Source organism: Leptinotarsa decemlineata, unplaced genomic scaffold, assembly GCF_025532065.1.
Source record: "Leptinotarsa decemlineata unplaced genomic scaffold, Ldec_3_MD MMD2_tig00000008_RagTag_RagTag, whole genome shotgun sequence".
In the NCBI taxonomy this organism is placed as follows: domain Eukaryota; kingdom Metazoa; phylum Arthropoda; class Insecta; order Coleoptera; family Chrysomelidae; genus Leptinotarsa; species Leptinotarsa decemlineata.
In genome coordinates, this window is record NW_027412537.1 from 9,614,110 (window position 1) to 9,631,498 (window position 17,389).

The 17,389-nt window shown below is 34.3% G+C and overlaps 1 protein-coding gene across 3 annotated transcripts in view; it reads right to left on the bottom strand.

Moving 5' to 3' along the window:
- Positions 1 to 196: 196 nt before the first annotated feature.
- The window catches only part of LOC111509109 (hydrocephalus-inducing protein homolog), a 174,776-nt gene continuing 157,583 nt past the window's right edge, over positions 197 to 17,389 (bottom strand). For 2 of the 3 annotated variants that reach the window (XM_074171028.1, XM_074171027.1), the window contains 6 exons: positions 16,826 to 16,970; positions 14,701 to 15,015; positions 7,585 to 7,815; positions 3,999 to 4,223; positions 2,549 to 2,694; positions 197 to 562 (listed from right to left, as the gene is read on the bottom strand). In XM_074171028.1, the coding sequence (XP_074027129.1) occupies positions 235 to 562; positions 2,549 to 2,694; positions 3,999 to 4,223; positions 7,585 to 7,815; positions 14,701 to 15,015; positions 16,826 to 16,970 (1,390 nt within the window). In that variant the 3' untranslated portion in view covers positions 197 to 234. Of the gene's footprint in view, positions 563 to 2,548; positions 2,695 to 3,998; positions 4,224 to 7,584; positions 7,816 to 14,700; positions 15,016 to 16,825; positions 16,971 to 17,389 lie in introns of those variants that run through there. The other variant, XM_074171029.1, reaches the window with a different exon arrangement.

Consider the following 17,389-nt stretch of genomic DNA (forward strand, 5'->3'; position numbering starts at 1 on the left):
TTCATCACCAAGTGATGATCTTCAAGAGGAAGATTATACTTCCTCTTGAAGAAGATCGCTTGGTGATTGAAACACGTGTTGAAGTGTTGAAAATAACGGTTTGGTGTTGGAACTAAACTCCAGTAATATTCAACTTTCTATTATTGTTACTTGATTTTTCAAAAAAAGTTAACCTTTGTACTAAAATCAAACAATATCAAATTTACGAGCCTTTATTTACGCTAATATCTACAATTATCGGTCGCTCTGAATATAAAATATCCATTTAATGAACTTCAAATCTTCATCTTCACATGTCACTACCAATCTGCCCGTAATCGGACATTTCGAGTAACCTTCAAGTTGCTTTGTCGATGGTAAGCTGACGATGATTTTTGAATATTTCCTAGCTTTGATGACATCTGAAGTTGATTTCAGTACAAACGAAGTGGAATCAATCGAAAATTCGAACTTCTTTTGATCGGTAAATGGGTTGAAAAATGGTATTTGAGCTATTCCTCCAGGTTTCACTGAAAAAGGTCCTTTTGGAGTGGGGAGTACACATTCGCCAATCAGAGGATATCTGGAAATACAAATAGCAACTGAATTTTTTATAGAAAAAACTAATTTTTCCAACTGCTGTCTAAATTTAATATAACTTTATTATAATATAACTTTCTCAAGAAACTTGTTTGAAATGTTTTTTCCGTTAACGAGCTATGGCACCCCTACGAACGACAACCCTCAGAAGTCGAAACTTGTGCGAGCTAAGGACTAACGAGGTCTTACCTTTTAAAGTGTGATTTCTAACACAGGTTGGACGATGGAAAGTGAAAATCGAGCGTTCAGCCTGGGGCTTGAACCATCGACTCACACATCGGCCGATTGACTGAGTTAACAAAGCACCAACGTCGAACCGCCCGGCTACCGACCGTTGCAAAGATAAGTTATAAAATTTGAAAAAGTATCTACTATTCATCTAATAAATATTTTTTAACAAGAAATTTGAATTTTTGGAAATAGTTTATGTTTATCTGGCAGCTCAGTTAAGCAGGCAGGCTTTCGGCCAAAATTATATGTTGTGCTGACCAGGTCCTGTCACTTATCACCTATATCGAAAGGGGATTCCCACGAAAACTCAAAACCTCTCAGCTGCATTCATTGACCTCTCGGTAGCCCATGACACCGGCACCGTATGGAATGCTCTGCAAGTCAGAAAATTTCCCTGCAAGCGACATCAGCTCACCAAAGAAACTTAACAACGGCTTGCCACAGGGATCAGTGCTCGCTCCGCTCCTCTTCAGTTTATATATAGTGGATATGCCGGAAACAAGGTCAAATGAGTTCGGTTACGCAGACAACTGGGTGCTTGCAACGATATGTAACTCAATCAAACTATCTGAGGAAATCCTAACAGCAAACCTGCAGACAATGGGCAAATACTTCCGCAATTGGAGACTCTAGCCAAATGCCTCCAAAACATCAGAGGTTAACTGCTTCCACCTCAATAACAAATAAGCCAGAAAAGAGCTTCACATACGATTTGATGGTACCAAACTAACCCACAACAAAACACCAAAATACCTGAGAGAGACTCTTACTAGAACACTATCATTTAAAGAACACCTAACTAAAACCGCCAAGAAGCTGAAAACCAGGAACAATATAATCTATAAGCTATGTGGTTCCCATTGGGGAGCATCGGCTTCTACGCTGCGCTGCTCTGCTCTGGGACTTGTCTTCTCGACAACTGAATACTCTGTCCCAGTTTGGCTCACTAGTCCGCACGCAAAGAAGGTGGACGTCCAACTTAATAATACCATGAGGATGATCGCTGGTGTTATTAAGTCGATCCCCACTCAGTGGCTCCCAGTACTAATCCATATCCAACCCCCAAAGCTGCGACGGATAAACGTCCTTACACGAGAGAGTTCAAAGAGATCATGGAAAATAGAAATCTGCCAATACATCAAGACATTGAGAACGGTAATCACAATCGTCTCCGCTCCCAAAATCCACAGACTAAAACGGCAAGTGCAGCAATGCAAGAGTAGTTCAACCTGACCGATTCATTGACCCAAGAATGGACAACTCAACAAGGCCATGCCTTGTATTACCCACGCAGAACCACGCAGAACCTGGTCCCCACTTAACAGAAACAGAACGCAAAATGGCAGATGCGCATACCTCCTGCACAAATGGGGCAAACAACCATCACCATACTGCGGATAATATCAAACGATTAAACATATCACGGAGGAATATCCCACAATCAAGATCCTACAACGGTATATAGACCTGAAGACTTTCTGCTGGCAACTGCCGGGTCGATAGATTATATTGACCGACTTGATATTTGTTTGTGAAATCCTTGAGTTTGTTTTATTACCTTGTATGTGTAAATTAGCTTTCAAGTTTACTGTGTCAGAATTGCCATATGATAAATAAAATAAATACCATCATAGTTCATTTTTGGTCACTTTAAGTTATTCAATTCGAATAACTTTGTATTTTCTGTATTTTTGTATCAATATAAACATGAGTCAAAAATAAAAATATTAAAACTTACATATATTCTCCGGTAATTGATGAATTGAATACTGCTTTACTTTCCACAATACCCAGCTCGTTTGGTTCAAATTTAATAGTGAGTTTTTCAGTTTCTCCCACCGAAAACGATGGAGATTTTTCAGTTGAGAATACAGCATGATCAAACTGAAAATAATAAATGATCTGTGAGAAACTGTATCTCAATTAATGAAAAAAAAAACCGAAGCATTGATGATTGGTTTTTTATTACACGCTTTATACTAGCTTTACCTGTATGTATGTATGTATGTTTTTTGTTTGTAACTCTCCTTTTCATTTCATATCGGGTTCTGTATTTGACATAATTATCGACATTATTACTTGATCTATTCGCGGGCAGATGGCGCTGTATGTAACCTCCTTGATATAATTCGAAAGTACTTTACATGTATTTCTTCATTTGAAAAAAGTATTTTTTTTATTAACACGCGCGCCTGCTGCCTTATTTGTAACCCTCCTTTGCGCGCCTGCTGCCTTGGGCTTGGTAGCTGATTTTCAGGCTCCCTCTCCGGCATCGGAAAATATCAATGATCATTTTTCTAAACAATATACGGCTGGTCGACTGGGTTCCTAGTCATATAAGAATTGACGGTAATGAGAAAGCTGATAAGGCAGCAAGAGCTGCAACTGAGAATAATGTCAATCTGAATATACCTGTGAGTCCAAATGACACAAAAAAATTCATAAAAAACTCAATACTCAACACATGGCAACACGAATGGACAAACAACAATTCAAAATTGAAAGATATCAAACCTGATATTGCAGCCATGAGACTTCCACAAGGGCTAACGAGAAAAGAACAAGTCATAATAACACGACTTAGGATAGGACAAACGAACTTAACATCCTCTTATATACCGAGAAGACAAGGACAACCATCCTGCGAAAATTGCCAAACTTTGATGACGGTTAAACACCTTCTCTTAGTCCACCAGTATGAAGCCGATCGACAACGATATAACTTGCCGGATAATATCAGAACTTGCCTCGGTACCAAAGCTATAAGAAATGTTTTGAACTTTCTGAAAGCAACAGACCTTTTTAACAAAATATAAACAGATATCGTATACTACAAAATGGATAATGACCTCAGCAGTCGATGCCAGATTAATAATTAAAAAAAAATATACGGCTGACGGATCCCAAAGTTTAGATAAAATAAATATAGTTTGAAAAGACTAAAAAACACGCTTTTATAGCATGCGAAACTAAATAATGAAAAATATATATAGTTTAAAAACCTAAAAAACATGTTTCTGAAGAACATCGAACTAAAAAGTTACAATTTTTTTTTAAATAAGCTGACGTTGTCAGACTGTTTCCGAAGTATCGGCTCCTACATCCATAACAGTCAGGACTTTACATGGAAGTTGCAAATGTTAATATTGAGTTTTTGTTCACTCTCTTTAACTTACTATTTCACTTACCATCGATGATAACTCGAAAGGAGAGGAGAACGTATTTTTTAGGAAAACATTGTTATATCCTCTATCACCGAGTTCTGCTCTGAATCTGATGACTTTTTCCAGAGGTGGTGGAGTTCCAGTCAAATACAAAACGTACGTGAATACCCCCAATTCTTCGCATTTTGCTTCGATATTCGTATAAACTTCTCCAGATGTCAGTGGACAATAGGTAACAACTAGATCGTGCTAAATGAAAAAAATGTTTTATTAATCACACAAAATTACTCTCATTCAGTCTTTGATACATTTTGAACGACAGTATTGTTTACTGAAAGCATGGATTTGATGTGAAAAAATAAAATAAAAAATTGGAAAGAAGTTGGCCCAAATGAAGACGTTCAAAAATTACTCTTACGAATAATAAATCCAAAAACAATGACTGCTCCCAAAAGCCAGATCTGCAACACTCTTTTCTTGACGCGACTTTCATCACCCAAGTTGTCGTCATCAGAATATGAACTTGATCTTGAAGACTAGACTCAGACCAATTCATCTCCTGATGATGCCATCTTGGTTTGTGAAATGGGCGCCGAAAAGAAAGTTATAGTTCTGGTGTGTGTGGGAGCAATGTGCTTGCTTTGGACCATGTATAATATAATATTTCAAATTTTTTTATTAATTCAAATTTTCCGTACGAATAACAAGATAAGTAATAATAACAGTTTACAAATAACTTTCTTCGAAAATTTCTACCTCCGTACCTTCGAACGATAAACTTTAATTACATATTCAATTATTACTATTTTCGTGTTATTCTGAAAACTCGGGGTTCCGCAAAGATTTTCAATTCGAAATTGAAAATTTTACTCTGCCTTGTTCAAACGTGGATTTATTACTATCGATGAAACTTTTCGTACCTTATTTTATTTCATGTCTTCCAAAGAACTACTCAAAGCGTGAAAGAACAATTCTGAAGGATCATTCAACAGAAAAATACCGCAAAAAATTGTTCCCCAAAAAAAGTTAAAATATACTTAACTCGTACCGTCCGAAAACTCTCATAGAAACATATAAAAATTCACAACTCAAAAACTACAAAGAATCGCATAACACGTATGAGGATGATTCCGATCGGTCTTGAGGTGCCCGTCTGCATTTGGGACACATTGTATAATGTGTCCCAATACTACCCTCAATTTCGTTTTTTACATATTCTGAAACCGATTTCATTTCTGTGTGAATTTAATTGTTTTTTTAAGAATAGGGGAGCCCAAGCGGTGATTTCGGCATTTACTGAAACGCGGCAGATTAATATACAGGGGGATACCTGGTACCCGGTTAAGTATCTCCACCAAATATGAGCCCCATATATAAGGCCGCCCGTGAAGGATAAAAGATCAGATTAGTAAAAAAAAAATTGATCATCAGAAATTCTCGAGCGCGTCAGATTAAGGTAGGGTGAGTTAATTACCTGCTAAAAAGTGTATATTCCAGTAATCTGACAATTTGAGAGTGACGTAAAGAAAGAGGAGGGCAGCAAAGTTGTAAAAAAAAGCGTCATCTCGACATTCTCGAGCGTAGCAAATTTTTTTTATTTTGAAAAAAATAATTCAAGGATATCGAAAAATATATAATCTGACGATTTCCGAAAGCCTAAATAGCAAAAATTCGTCGAGAAAGTTTAATGCGTGCAGCTGTGTGATGCCTATATTTCCCTCTCCGCATTTTGATTTCTTTTTCACTTTTTCTCTATCTATTACTCTCTCACTCCGTCCCCACTCTGAATTCTGTTGCCATGACGCCATCACAGCTGATCACAGAAACTCGTTCCTGATGAAGATGATGATTAATCAATCAATTAATTGATGGATGTAGCCGTTACTACGTGGTAGGAAATCATAATGAAGAAAAGAGAAATGAAACTTTCTATGTTTTTTACCACTTTTATTTGTAACTAACGTTACTGCAGTTTCGTCCTATAAGGACATTTTCGAACTTATATATTGTATAAGTAACTGCAGTAACGTTAGTTACAAATAAAAGTGGTAAAAAACATAGAAAGTTTCATTTCTCTTTTATTCATTAATTAATTTTTTTGAGCATTTTTTTAAAATTATTTTTTTATAAATACAAGTATTCCACATAAAAAATATACACTTATTTATTTGCCTGCTATTTCCTGAGCTTTTCAAATAATTAAGTTCAATGATTAAAAAAAAAAAATTGTTAGATTAGGCGAATCCCTCTAGATAATCGTCAGATTATGAGATAACACGTCTAAAACATAAAGATGAACCATATTTATCTTAATCTGACACGCTTGAGTATTTCAAAATGACATTGCACATTATAATAATGGCCGCAAGTTTGCGTCAGATCAAAATCGTCAGATTATTGAATGAGAGCTTTTTTTTGGTGCACTTAACACCCCCTTAGAAAATCTGACGCGCTCGATTAAATTTTTTATTTCATTGTTAACCCTTACTTACAACCACCCACATCATGCAAACGATCAGATTAACATACCAACATTATTAAAAATACGTAGGACATTGATGGTATCAATATCTGACGCGCTCGAGTATGTCCATGCAACAGTTTTTTTTACATATTTAATAATCTATAGCAGCTTCCCCCACCGATGAAAAAGTATATATTATTAACATTTTCTTCTTCTTATCATCTAAGCTTTGCAACCTAATAGGTCTCTATGACGCTCGAGTAAATCCCCATTTTGCATCGTGGGCTCCCCTGTTATAAAGATGGTTTTTGCGTTGTGTTATGATATTGTGTTGTGTTTGTTATGTTATAATACTTTCAGTTATAGTCCCTCATAATTATAAGCATTTGGAACAACAACACAAGTTTATAATGAACACGTTTATACGAACATATAAAATCTGTTGTTATAACAATTGTCTGGATAGTTTTTACACATATCAGGCATAACGACTCCTTTATAAAACATGTCTTTAAATTACAGCTTGGCAAATTTATGAATATTGGATGCACAGTATATAAGCCGGCGGAATGGGCGGGAGCTCATTAACATCGAGGAACTCGTGTAGTGAACATCGTTTTAGTACAGAAAGTGGGGATATTTTTATTTGTGGTGAAGTGTTAGTTATTTGCTGTCTTTGAAAATGCCTTCAAACAATAAACAGAAAAATAAGGTTCTCGGTGGACAAATTAGAGAAATTGTGAACAACATATCAAGATTCATGCAAGCAGAAGCATCGGCAGATGCTTCTGCTTGCATAAAATCATAATCAATATTGTATTTTGAATTTGAAGGTTAAAGAACTACAGCTACATGGGTTTGCGTGCGAACTATACGAAAAATCAACTCAGAGATGATAAAAATAGAAAAATGGTGAGAAAAAACATTTTCAACTCCAAATAAAAAGATATTATGTATCAAAGATTTTAAAATTGTGATAGATGTTCCCTATTATCTTTGTTATGCTGTTAATTATTTGCATTGTCTTGATTAATTGTGTGAAATGTGTAAAATTCGATTTAAAAAAGTATGAATTTAATGTAAACAGTACAGACAAACGATATTTTAGAACGAAAACAAACTTTTATAAACATTTTTCATACTTACAGTAGTATAGGGCTCAACTCGTACTATTTTTTCATACTGTAACTCTGATAAACCAGCAGCTATACTGAACGTAACAGGTATATTAATGGGGTTTTTCAATTTAATGGTGGTTCTTGCCTCTTCTCTCACCCGACTGTTTAAACTGATCGTCTCTAGGGGCCCGCTTGGTAATACTTTGACGGATATTTCATAGAACATATACTCTCGCGTCTCAATATTCGTAAAAACAACCTGAAAATGATAACAAAAGATAGATAGGTCGAAATAATTACAGCAGTCTTTCGGACTTTGTAGCCAATTTTTGTGAATTTCGTTTTTAAAAGGTACTTTTTTCCAGTGGCGTACTTATATAGGGACATTAGATAATTTAGAAAATGTAGTTCTTTATGCTATTATATACATGCAGCCTCCTTCGAAAACATAATTCGAATTTAGCCACCATTGGAAAACCACTTTCAATATCCCTTTATATGTGATGTTTTCAGCTCATGAATTCAAAATATAAGGAAGGTCATTTAATAATAATAATCTTTATTTAAATACGCATCCTAATTTACATACATAGTTTATGATTATTTTATATATAATCTGGATATATATGAATATTTTATATATAATCTGGAGCAATTTAAAGCAATAAGTACTAGATAACCATAAAAAATCCTATTATAATTTTGCTTTCAAGTTTTCCATCCAAAATTTGCTTGGAGAGTACATTGATTGACTCTTGCTGGAAGATTCAAATATCCCAAAAAACATAATTTGTAATTTTTTCTTGTGGTATGGTCGTTGATTTCGTTTTGGAAAATAATAAACTGATTGAAGTAAGGAGGTGCTGACCAAGACAGCATTTTATATTAAATATTAAAATCGTGGAGAATTCAAACAGCCTATCATTGACAGAAAGATAGTCCAGTACCTACTAACTGACAATGGGGATATATCTGTTACACTTCAAAAGCAATCAATTCTGCAACTTCTGCAATGAATATATGTAATCTCCATCAAGCAAAAATAATAGGCTAATACAGGCTGATACTGTATATCATTTTATGAACCATTTGGAATAATAATAATAATAATAATAATATTTATTGGCAAAGATACATTGTTCAGTGATACAAATTGTACGAGTCAATTTCCAAATAAATATAGAATTCCCACAGAAGGATATACCTGTGCGTGGGGTCTGCAGAAATTTGAATACTAATGAATACAATTTGAAATTTGAATACTAATGAATACAATTTAAAATTTGAAATATAAAGTGGTATGAGTAAATAAATAAAAGGTAAGACGTTTTAAGATTATCAGACATATTATTTTAATTATATCATCAATCTTCTTGTTTGAATATGTGAATCAGTTTCTATGCATGTCAGTATGATAGTAAACATTTTTCATATCAACGTGTTGGTGTATCTGAAGCCTTGGCAAGCCTAAGACCCAGGTTTTGAGTTTATTCTTAAATGAATTATCACTCCTGATATTTTTTATATGATGTGGGACGAGATTATATAACCGAGGAGCTAGGTATGAGTAAGACCTTTGAAGGATGTTTTTCCTTGAATTCGGGACATATGCATTATTTTTTTGTCGAGTTTCATATTGGTGTTCTATTATCCTTAATTCATGTCTATTATTATGTTGTCTTATTATAGTTTTGAGAAAGTAGAGTTGTCTTATGTCTAGAATTGATGTTTCTTTATATAATGAGTCGGTCGGGTAAGTTCTTTTTTTGAGGTGGATAATTTTCAATACTGATTTTTGTGTTTGTTCTAGGTGTTTCAGAAAAGTTGTGTTTGCTGCGCCCCAAGCAATTAGTATAGCATTCGCATCTGGGCTGTTTGTAGGTATGGTCTCACGTATTTTAATCTATATGCAACAAATCGTAGTTTTTTGACTAAGTAATCAATATGTGCATCCCATTTTAGATGTGCATCAATATATATACCAAGGTGTTTCAATTTATCCACTGATGAAACGGAAAGTTCTACGTCATCGTATTTTATTGAGAGTGATTTGAAATCTGGTAGATTCTTGGCATACGAAGTGAAGGTAATGTAAAATGTTTTGGATATATTTATACTCAATAATTTACTTTCGAACCATTCAATTATTATTTTGAAATTTTTTTCTGCTTTTTGTTTCAGAGAATTCCAGGATTCCGATTGAAAAATAATTGCAGTGTCGTCAGCAAAGCTGATTATATCACCTTCCACATTCAGTGAGAACATATCGTTCAGGTAGATGTTAAAAAGTAGCGGACCCAAAACGGTTCCCTGAGGTACGCCGTACTCAACAGTGTGTAGGTCACTCTTGACGTCTTTAATTTTTACACATTGTTTTCTTTGATTCAGATAACTGCACAATAGTGAGTACGGTAGACCTCTGAATCCGATGCTGTCCAGTACTTCTAGCAGTTGATTGTGACTGACAGTGTCAAAAGCTTTTTTCAAATCTACGAATATACATAGGGATGGTACATTTTTATCTACGTATTTACTAATGTGGTTTGTGAGAAATGATATGGCGTCTACAGTTGATTTGCCCTGTTGAAAACCGTACTGATTTTTAGATAAAATATTATTTTTATTTAAGTATGCGCTGATTCGCGATTTCAGGATAGACTCATAAATTTTCGCGAAATTTGTAATAACAGATATTGGACGGTAGTTCTCCAGTTTGGTTCTATTTCCAGATTTAAATATTGGTGTTATAATAGCAATTTTGAAGGGGTTTGGACATATTCCACTACTGAAAGACCAGTTTATCAGGTAAGTTAATGGTTTTGCAAGTTCTTTAGCTATTAATTTGATAGTTTCTGCTCGGAGATTGTCGATTCCGGGACATTTTTTATTTTTTAGGTTCTGTATAGTTCGTTCGATTTCTAATTCATTGGTTTCTTCTAGGAAAAAGGATTTAATTTTTCTATTTTTCAGATAGTTTTTTCTGTAATTTGGCCTTTTAAGAATGTCATTTGCTAGGTTTTGACCAACTTTCGTGAAATATCCGACGAATTCATTGGCGATTTGTTGGGGATCATTAATTTTTTCACCATCTTCTAAACAGATTTCTCTTATTTCTTCTTTATTATTTCTTTTGTTAGTAATTTCGTTTATTGTTTTCCACAACTTTGAGGAATCTCTTTTATTATCATCAATTTTTATTTTATAATAGTTAATTTTAGATTCATCCATTACTTTTTGAAGTTTGTTTTTATATTGATTGTATTTTGTTTGATTCACTGCAGTTGGATTCGCCTTCATTGTTTTATACAATTCGGTTTTTTTATGTATCGACTTAAGTATACCATCAGTAACCCATGGGTTCCTTTTGGTATCTCGTCGTCTGATTTTCACAGTACTTGTACTCAGTTCCACGATTTTGTTCACTTTTTCAATTAATATTTCAGTAGCAGCTTCAATATCACCTGTTGAGTAGACTTCTAACCAGTTCTCACCAGCTATGTTATGTTTTAGTTTTTGATTGTCTATGAATTTTTGAAATTTTGGATATTGAGGTGGTTCACTTTTTGTTTCAGGTGTGATAATTTGTAATATGATCGAATAGTGGTCTGTAATATCAGTTTCAAGGATGAATGGATTGAATTTGAGTAAACTATTTGAAGTATTTTTCACGAAGCAGTGATCAATACAAGTGCCAGAGGTGAATCTAGTTATTCTGTTGATGTAGGATATAAATCCCTGAGTATTTAGGACATCTAAATAACTATTTGTGATGTCATCGTTTTCCATTATGTTGATATTTATGTCTCCTAAAAGAATATGTGTACTCATATTCCTTTCTTCACAATGTTCCAGGTATTCTGATAGACTTTCAATAAAAGCATTTGTAGACGTAGATGGTGGTCTGTAAATAGATGTTAATGATATACTTTTATTGTAAAGTTTGATTTCAGTTTGTATTAATTTGATTCCATTTTTGAGTTGTAATATATCATAGGTATAAGATATATAGTTTTTTATAAAGATCATTACTCCGTCATTTTGATTTATAGTACCGCCATTGTAAATGAGATTATATCCATTGATGTTATATAGATCTGGATCTCTAACTTGCCAAGTCTCAGACAAAACCACCACGTCGAAGATATGTTTAGATTCCTCAAGCAAAATTTTTATTTGATCTAAGTTTTTATTTACGCTTCTTATATTAGTGTGTAGTATTTTAATGTCTAAGTTCGTATTTGTCAGTTTCGTGAGTTGTGAAATATTCTCAATAATTTGAGTTTCTATCGTTTCAACTTGAAAGTCTCGGAGATACTGATTCATTTTTGAGTATTATTATTCATAAATTACACTATATAAAGTAATAGCTAATAATAATATTGATATTCACGAGTACATACATATGTATAAATTAATATACTCACATATTTACAATTTACATATATAGAGACGATTTGTATGTTTTCATATATATTACTTGCTGGTTTGTTGACGTGTGATAATGCGGGTGTTATGAATTGAAGTGGAGGGTAATCTTTCCTTTTTCTTTTTATCGTCCGTCTTCTTTTCTTCGGGTTTAGTCCTGGCCACAGAATTTACAAATTTTTGTTCCTCTGTGTGTTGTACCTTTTCAGAATTTCTTTCAAGTCCCAGTAGCTTGTCCAATTCGTTTAAAGCGGTTTGATTCCTTTCTGTGTTGTTTAAAGTAGTTTTCTTCGCATTTTCTCCATTTCGGTCAAATTGGACAAGTATTTCTTTCTGTTGGCTATTTTCACTATGCGACTTTGGTGTCTGCAATGTAAAGAGACGAAGACTATCTTCAAAGAATGTTTGGCTTGTCGTGGGAGTCGATGATACACTCGCTGATTTGGTTTCTTGGGGGACATAGGTTATTAGGTCAGTTTCATTTGTGTCTTCTTGTATTTCAATTTGTTTCAATTGATCAACCGAGTAGACTTCGTTGTTAACAACCAGAGTACGGCCGCGTATTTTGGCTAAGTAGCCCTTTGATCTGGCACTGTTCTGATGTTTTCTAAGGATTTTGTTTTCTTGTCTATCCTCGTAGCACAGGTCCTGTACGAATTGTATGTTTGTACCCTTTAGTTTATAACAGTTTTTAAGTATTGTGGTTTTTTTCAGGTAAGAAATAAATTCAACTTTAATGGCACTTCTATTTCCTGCCTTAATCGGATATAAATTATTGATTTCATTCAATGCGATCTCGATACCGATCAATTCTTTGATTTTTTCCAGAACTGTTGTTGTTAATTCAGTTCCTTCTGAAATAGTCAGACCAAATATTATTGTATTATTTTTTCGTGCCTTTCTATCAATATTTATACACCTTGATTCAAGTTGTGTATATTTGTTATCTAGTCGTTTGATGCTAGAAAAACATGCTTCTATTTTTCCTATCAATTTGGTGTTCTCAAATTTGATTTCTTCTTTCAATTCTCTCTTGATGTCCTTGCTTTCCTTCTTTATGGCGTTTAAGAGTTGTTTTAGAAGTTCAGTATTTGTGATGACATCCCCATCCATTTTTAGTTCATATTTCGTGAGAAAATAACAAAAGCTTCACGTGTTTTAATATTTCATTGGAATCCGCTACTGGGTAGATTGAATAAATATTTTATATACACCAAGACTTTATCTTATCTTCGGTCCAGTTTTTGCCACATACCGTTTTTCTTTCAGTGTTCGTAGAATGCAGGGAACTTTGATGGTTAATAACGCAGTTTGCACATATATTTTTATTATTTTTTACTTCGGATTTTCAACAGAAAGAAGTGCGATTTTTACTGTATCTTTTGGTACCAATTTGCACTTTAACTTTGCCTAATAACCGGTGTATCTTGGATTGTTTGGGAGCACTTTAACACGGGAACACGAATACCCATGGGAATGGCCAATGGGATCGCCACTTTCACCGGTTATAACCAACAAATATATAGAGTGGTCATTGAAGAAGCCCACAAGAAGCCCCGAGTCTGGTTGAGATACGTTGACGACACCTTCATGATATGGGTGACGTTTATTCGCTGTTTTAATTTTTTTTTAGTTTTTGTAGTTAGTTATTGTTGTTTGTTTTATTATTAGGTGATTAGAAAATGGGAGATTTAAAAAAGACATTATTAAAGAAGTCACGAAATGTTTGCTGCTTCAGTTATTGCAAAAACAATTGTAGTGAAAAATTTTATAGATTTCCGAAAGGTCCCAATTTATTTTACAGTCGTTCTGATTATATCATTAGTTTCGAAGATACTGGTAACAACAAATAATGAAGCAGGCAAAAGTACCAACCACTTTAATGGTATAAGGTTTATTTTCGAATTGAAAGCAACCATTAGCCTACTATTTTTATAATACGACCTGTCCTGGTAAAAATTTAATTTTTTATGAAATTACAAAATTAAAAGAGATTGGTTATTGTTCTTATCTCAGATAAGGCATCTAATAACATCAAATTAAAAAATATCTTGAATATTTTTCCAGATAATCCATTTTTTTATGTAAATGACTAACACATTTTTTTATATTCGATATATCTGATCTTATTAATAAATTGATGGATGTAACCGTTACTACGTGGTAGGAAATCATAATGCAGTAACGTTAGTTACAAATAAAAGTGGTAAAAACATAGAAAGTTACATTTCTCTTCTCTTCATCATTTTATTAAAGCTTTGAGAAATATGCTAATGAAATATAATTTTATATTATGGGATGAAACTATGACATGGGATTACATAATTCAATTTTATACTGAAGAAAAAAAGTATCCAGTTCATGGGGCTCTAAAACTAACAGATTCTCATGTCTTTCCCACTAGTTTCGAGAAAATGTAAGTTAAATTTGCAACCCAGTTATTCAGTGCCACCGTTTCGACAGCCTTAAAAATGTATACCACAAAATCTTCTATAATATCCTTAAATTTCGTTTTTATATGAGCGCACGCCTATGGTTAAAGAACGAATTCGGCTCCGCACTTCGTTTCGAGGTCACCGAGAACTTTGTGAATTTATGAATGAAAGTAGTGGGAGTGGACTTACTGATTGATTCTTACTGTGCTTCAGAGGAAGTTAATCAAAAATGGGATTACGACAAACAGCTTTAAAGAGAATAAACGAGTGCAGAATGTTATTACCTGGAACTCCAGTTGTTCTTCATTTATGACGTAAATATTCCACTTATAATTCCTCGATGCGTTGGGAGGCATCTCGATCAGACTATGACCGAAGGTTTTATACAGGGTCTTCGTCGTCGGCGCGCTCATAAGTTCCGTCTTCACTTCGAAACACTGTTTCACGTCCAACCAATTTTCGACAGCGAGGTTTTCGGTGTGGTTTTGTTTACATTTGACTTCAATCTCCATTTTGGTTATAGGTAGTGGAGGTAATGCTTTCCCGACTAAATTGTAAATGATGGCTTGACCGTCAGGGAGAGGTAAAAACAAGGTAGCCTGAAAATATATAAGAAACAGCTCGTTTTGATCATGAAATTTTGAATATAGGATGGGTCAGTGTTTTCAATTTGCTCATTTTCGTGAATACACTTTCAGTATCTGTTGGATATTTTGTTACACAGAGTGTTTCCTAACTACGGCATGAAACTTCGGAGGTGATTCATTAGTTCGTTTCAAGAAAAATGTCTGGAGTTGCTTCGTTTCTGGTATTTATAAAATACCACGAATATCCTTACGCCGATTAGGTTGAAATTTGCTACAGTTATTTGAAGTAATGCATTGAAATTATTTTGTCCAGTGGCGTCTCAGTGGGCACCACAGCCAACAGTATTGAGAATAAAAGAGCGCCACCGACTTTTTGGTATTTTTTTGTTTTTTAGATCAAGCAACTGAAGATACAACGTTTCGTTGCGTGTGTTTTCTTCATATCAAGCTTCGTTTTCGATAAAAAAAATCACTTCTAAAAGCTATGCATGGACAACAAAAAATAAAAACCAAAAGTAAATAATAAAAAAACACCTTAAAGTAAATGAGCAAAATGAGACTTCAGATGACCCCACAAATATAAATCTAGAGGGTTCACATCAGGACTGCGAGCTGGCCAATTTTGTGGTCCTGCACGTCCAATCCAACGATTGCTGACGAGCAAGAACACTAAAATGAGCTGGAGCCCCGACGTGCATGAACCACATGTTACCTCTCATAAGTACCGGCGATTCTTTCAATAGATTGGGTGAATGATCTCACAAAAGTCCTGTTAACCTCGTTGGTAGAAAAAATGGGCCAATTAGGTAGTCACCAATCATTCCTAATCAAACGTTTAGCGAAAATTGTTGCTGAAAATTACTTTCTTTAATAACATGAGGATTTTCGTCGGCCCAAAAGTGGTCATTGTGAAAGTTCATAATAGTGTAACAAATCTGAAGCCGCCACTGACCGATATTTCAGCTAACGAATAAATACATGACTCTCCGCGAAAGAATGCAGTCTAAACCCGCCGCGAAAAATCTAGGCGACTATCGAACAGACTATAGAATTCTACGATGGACCTTTACCGATATAAAAGGCCAGCTTCTCGTCCAGAGGGGGTAGTGGAATTCAGAAAGAGAATCGAGCGGTTAAACAAGGAATTCAAATAGTGAAGTTAAATTAAGTGTTGAATTTAAATTAGTTTGTAATAGTGAAATCTTGTTAGAAATAAATTTGTTCAAGACAGTAAATTCTTTAATTCGTTACAATAGCGTCTCACGAAAAATTTGCTTCGTCCGTAAATAAAATATTTGGTAGAAAATTATTATTGTGTGCCATCGTATGAATCAACCACCTGCAAAACATCAATCTTGGGCGAAACTCCCGAGGCAGTAGAACTTGGACCCGCTGTATGTGCTTCTTTTTAGGACTGTCCATATGGATTTTGGACTGACTTCAAGGTGCAGTGCAATCTTCCTGGTACTATTTGAAGGATCTTCTTCTACAACAACAAGCCAGAGGCGTACTTTTTTTTCCAGTGTTGTTGGCTGTGGCCCCCTCTGAGACTCCACTGGATCTAATAATTTCAATGTAGTTAAGCACCTTATCACTTTAAATAATTGCAGCAAATTTCAACCAAATCGGTGTAAGTATAATTGTGATATTTCATAAATACCGTTTTCAACGCCCTGTATCTCAGAAATGAAGCAACCCCGGACATGTTAATAAGAACTTTCTTCTCAGAACGACCTAATGAATTACCCTCTGAAGTTTCGTACCATAGTTAGGAAGTTCGTACCGTAGTATATTATGCCATCAACTTTTATTTTATCATTACCTCATCTGGTTGGATTCCAAACATCTGTTTGGGCTTGTACTGTATTACAACAATGGAACAAGATTCAGGTTGAACAATTATTTCAGTAGGAACCACAAATGATTTATTTGGAACAACAGGTGTCAACGACCATAGGTTATTCGTGCTGAAACATGTTTGAACGAATTAAATCATTTTGCAAGTAATACTTCAGCAGTCTTCGAAAATCCCCGAAAAAAAAAACAAATTCATTATATAATATGAAATAAGGTCAAATTAATGAAATAGTTATTTAGCTTCAAAGATGTTTGATCAGAATTCTTGAAGATGATCACTTGATGATCGAAACACGTGTCGAGGTGTTAAAATAACGGTTTGATGTTGGGAAAAAAATTCACTAATATTCAATGATTTATTTTTGGTAAAACTAAGTCCCAGTAAATCACCTGTATAAGAAAAAATTGTGGGGGATTAACTCTTCTTTACCTTTCTACTTTTTTACCAGATACTGTTATGTGAGACGGTTATCTCACATTTTGTACTTTTATGCGGCTTTCCTCAAGGTATTATAAATTTCAAAATAAA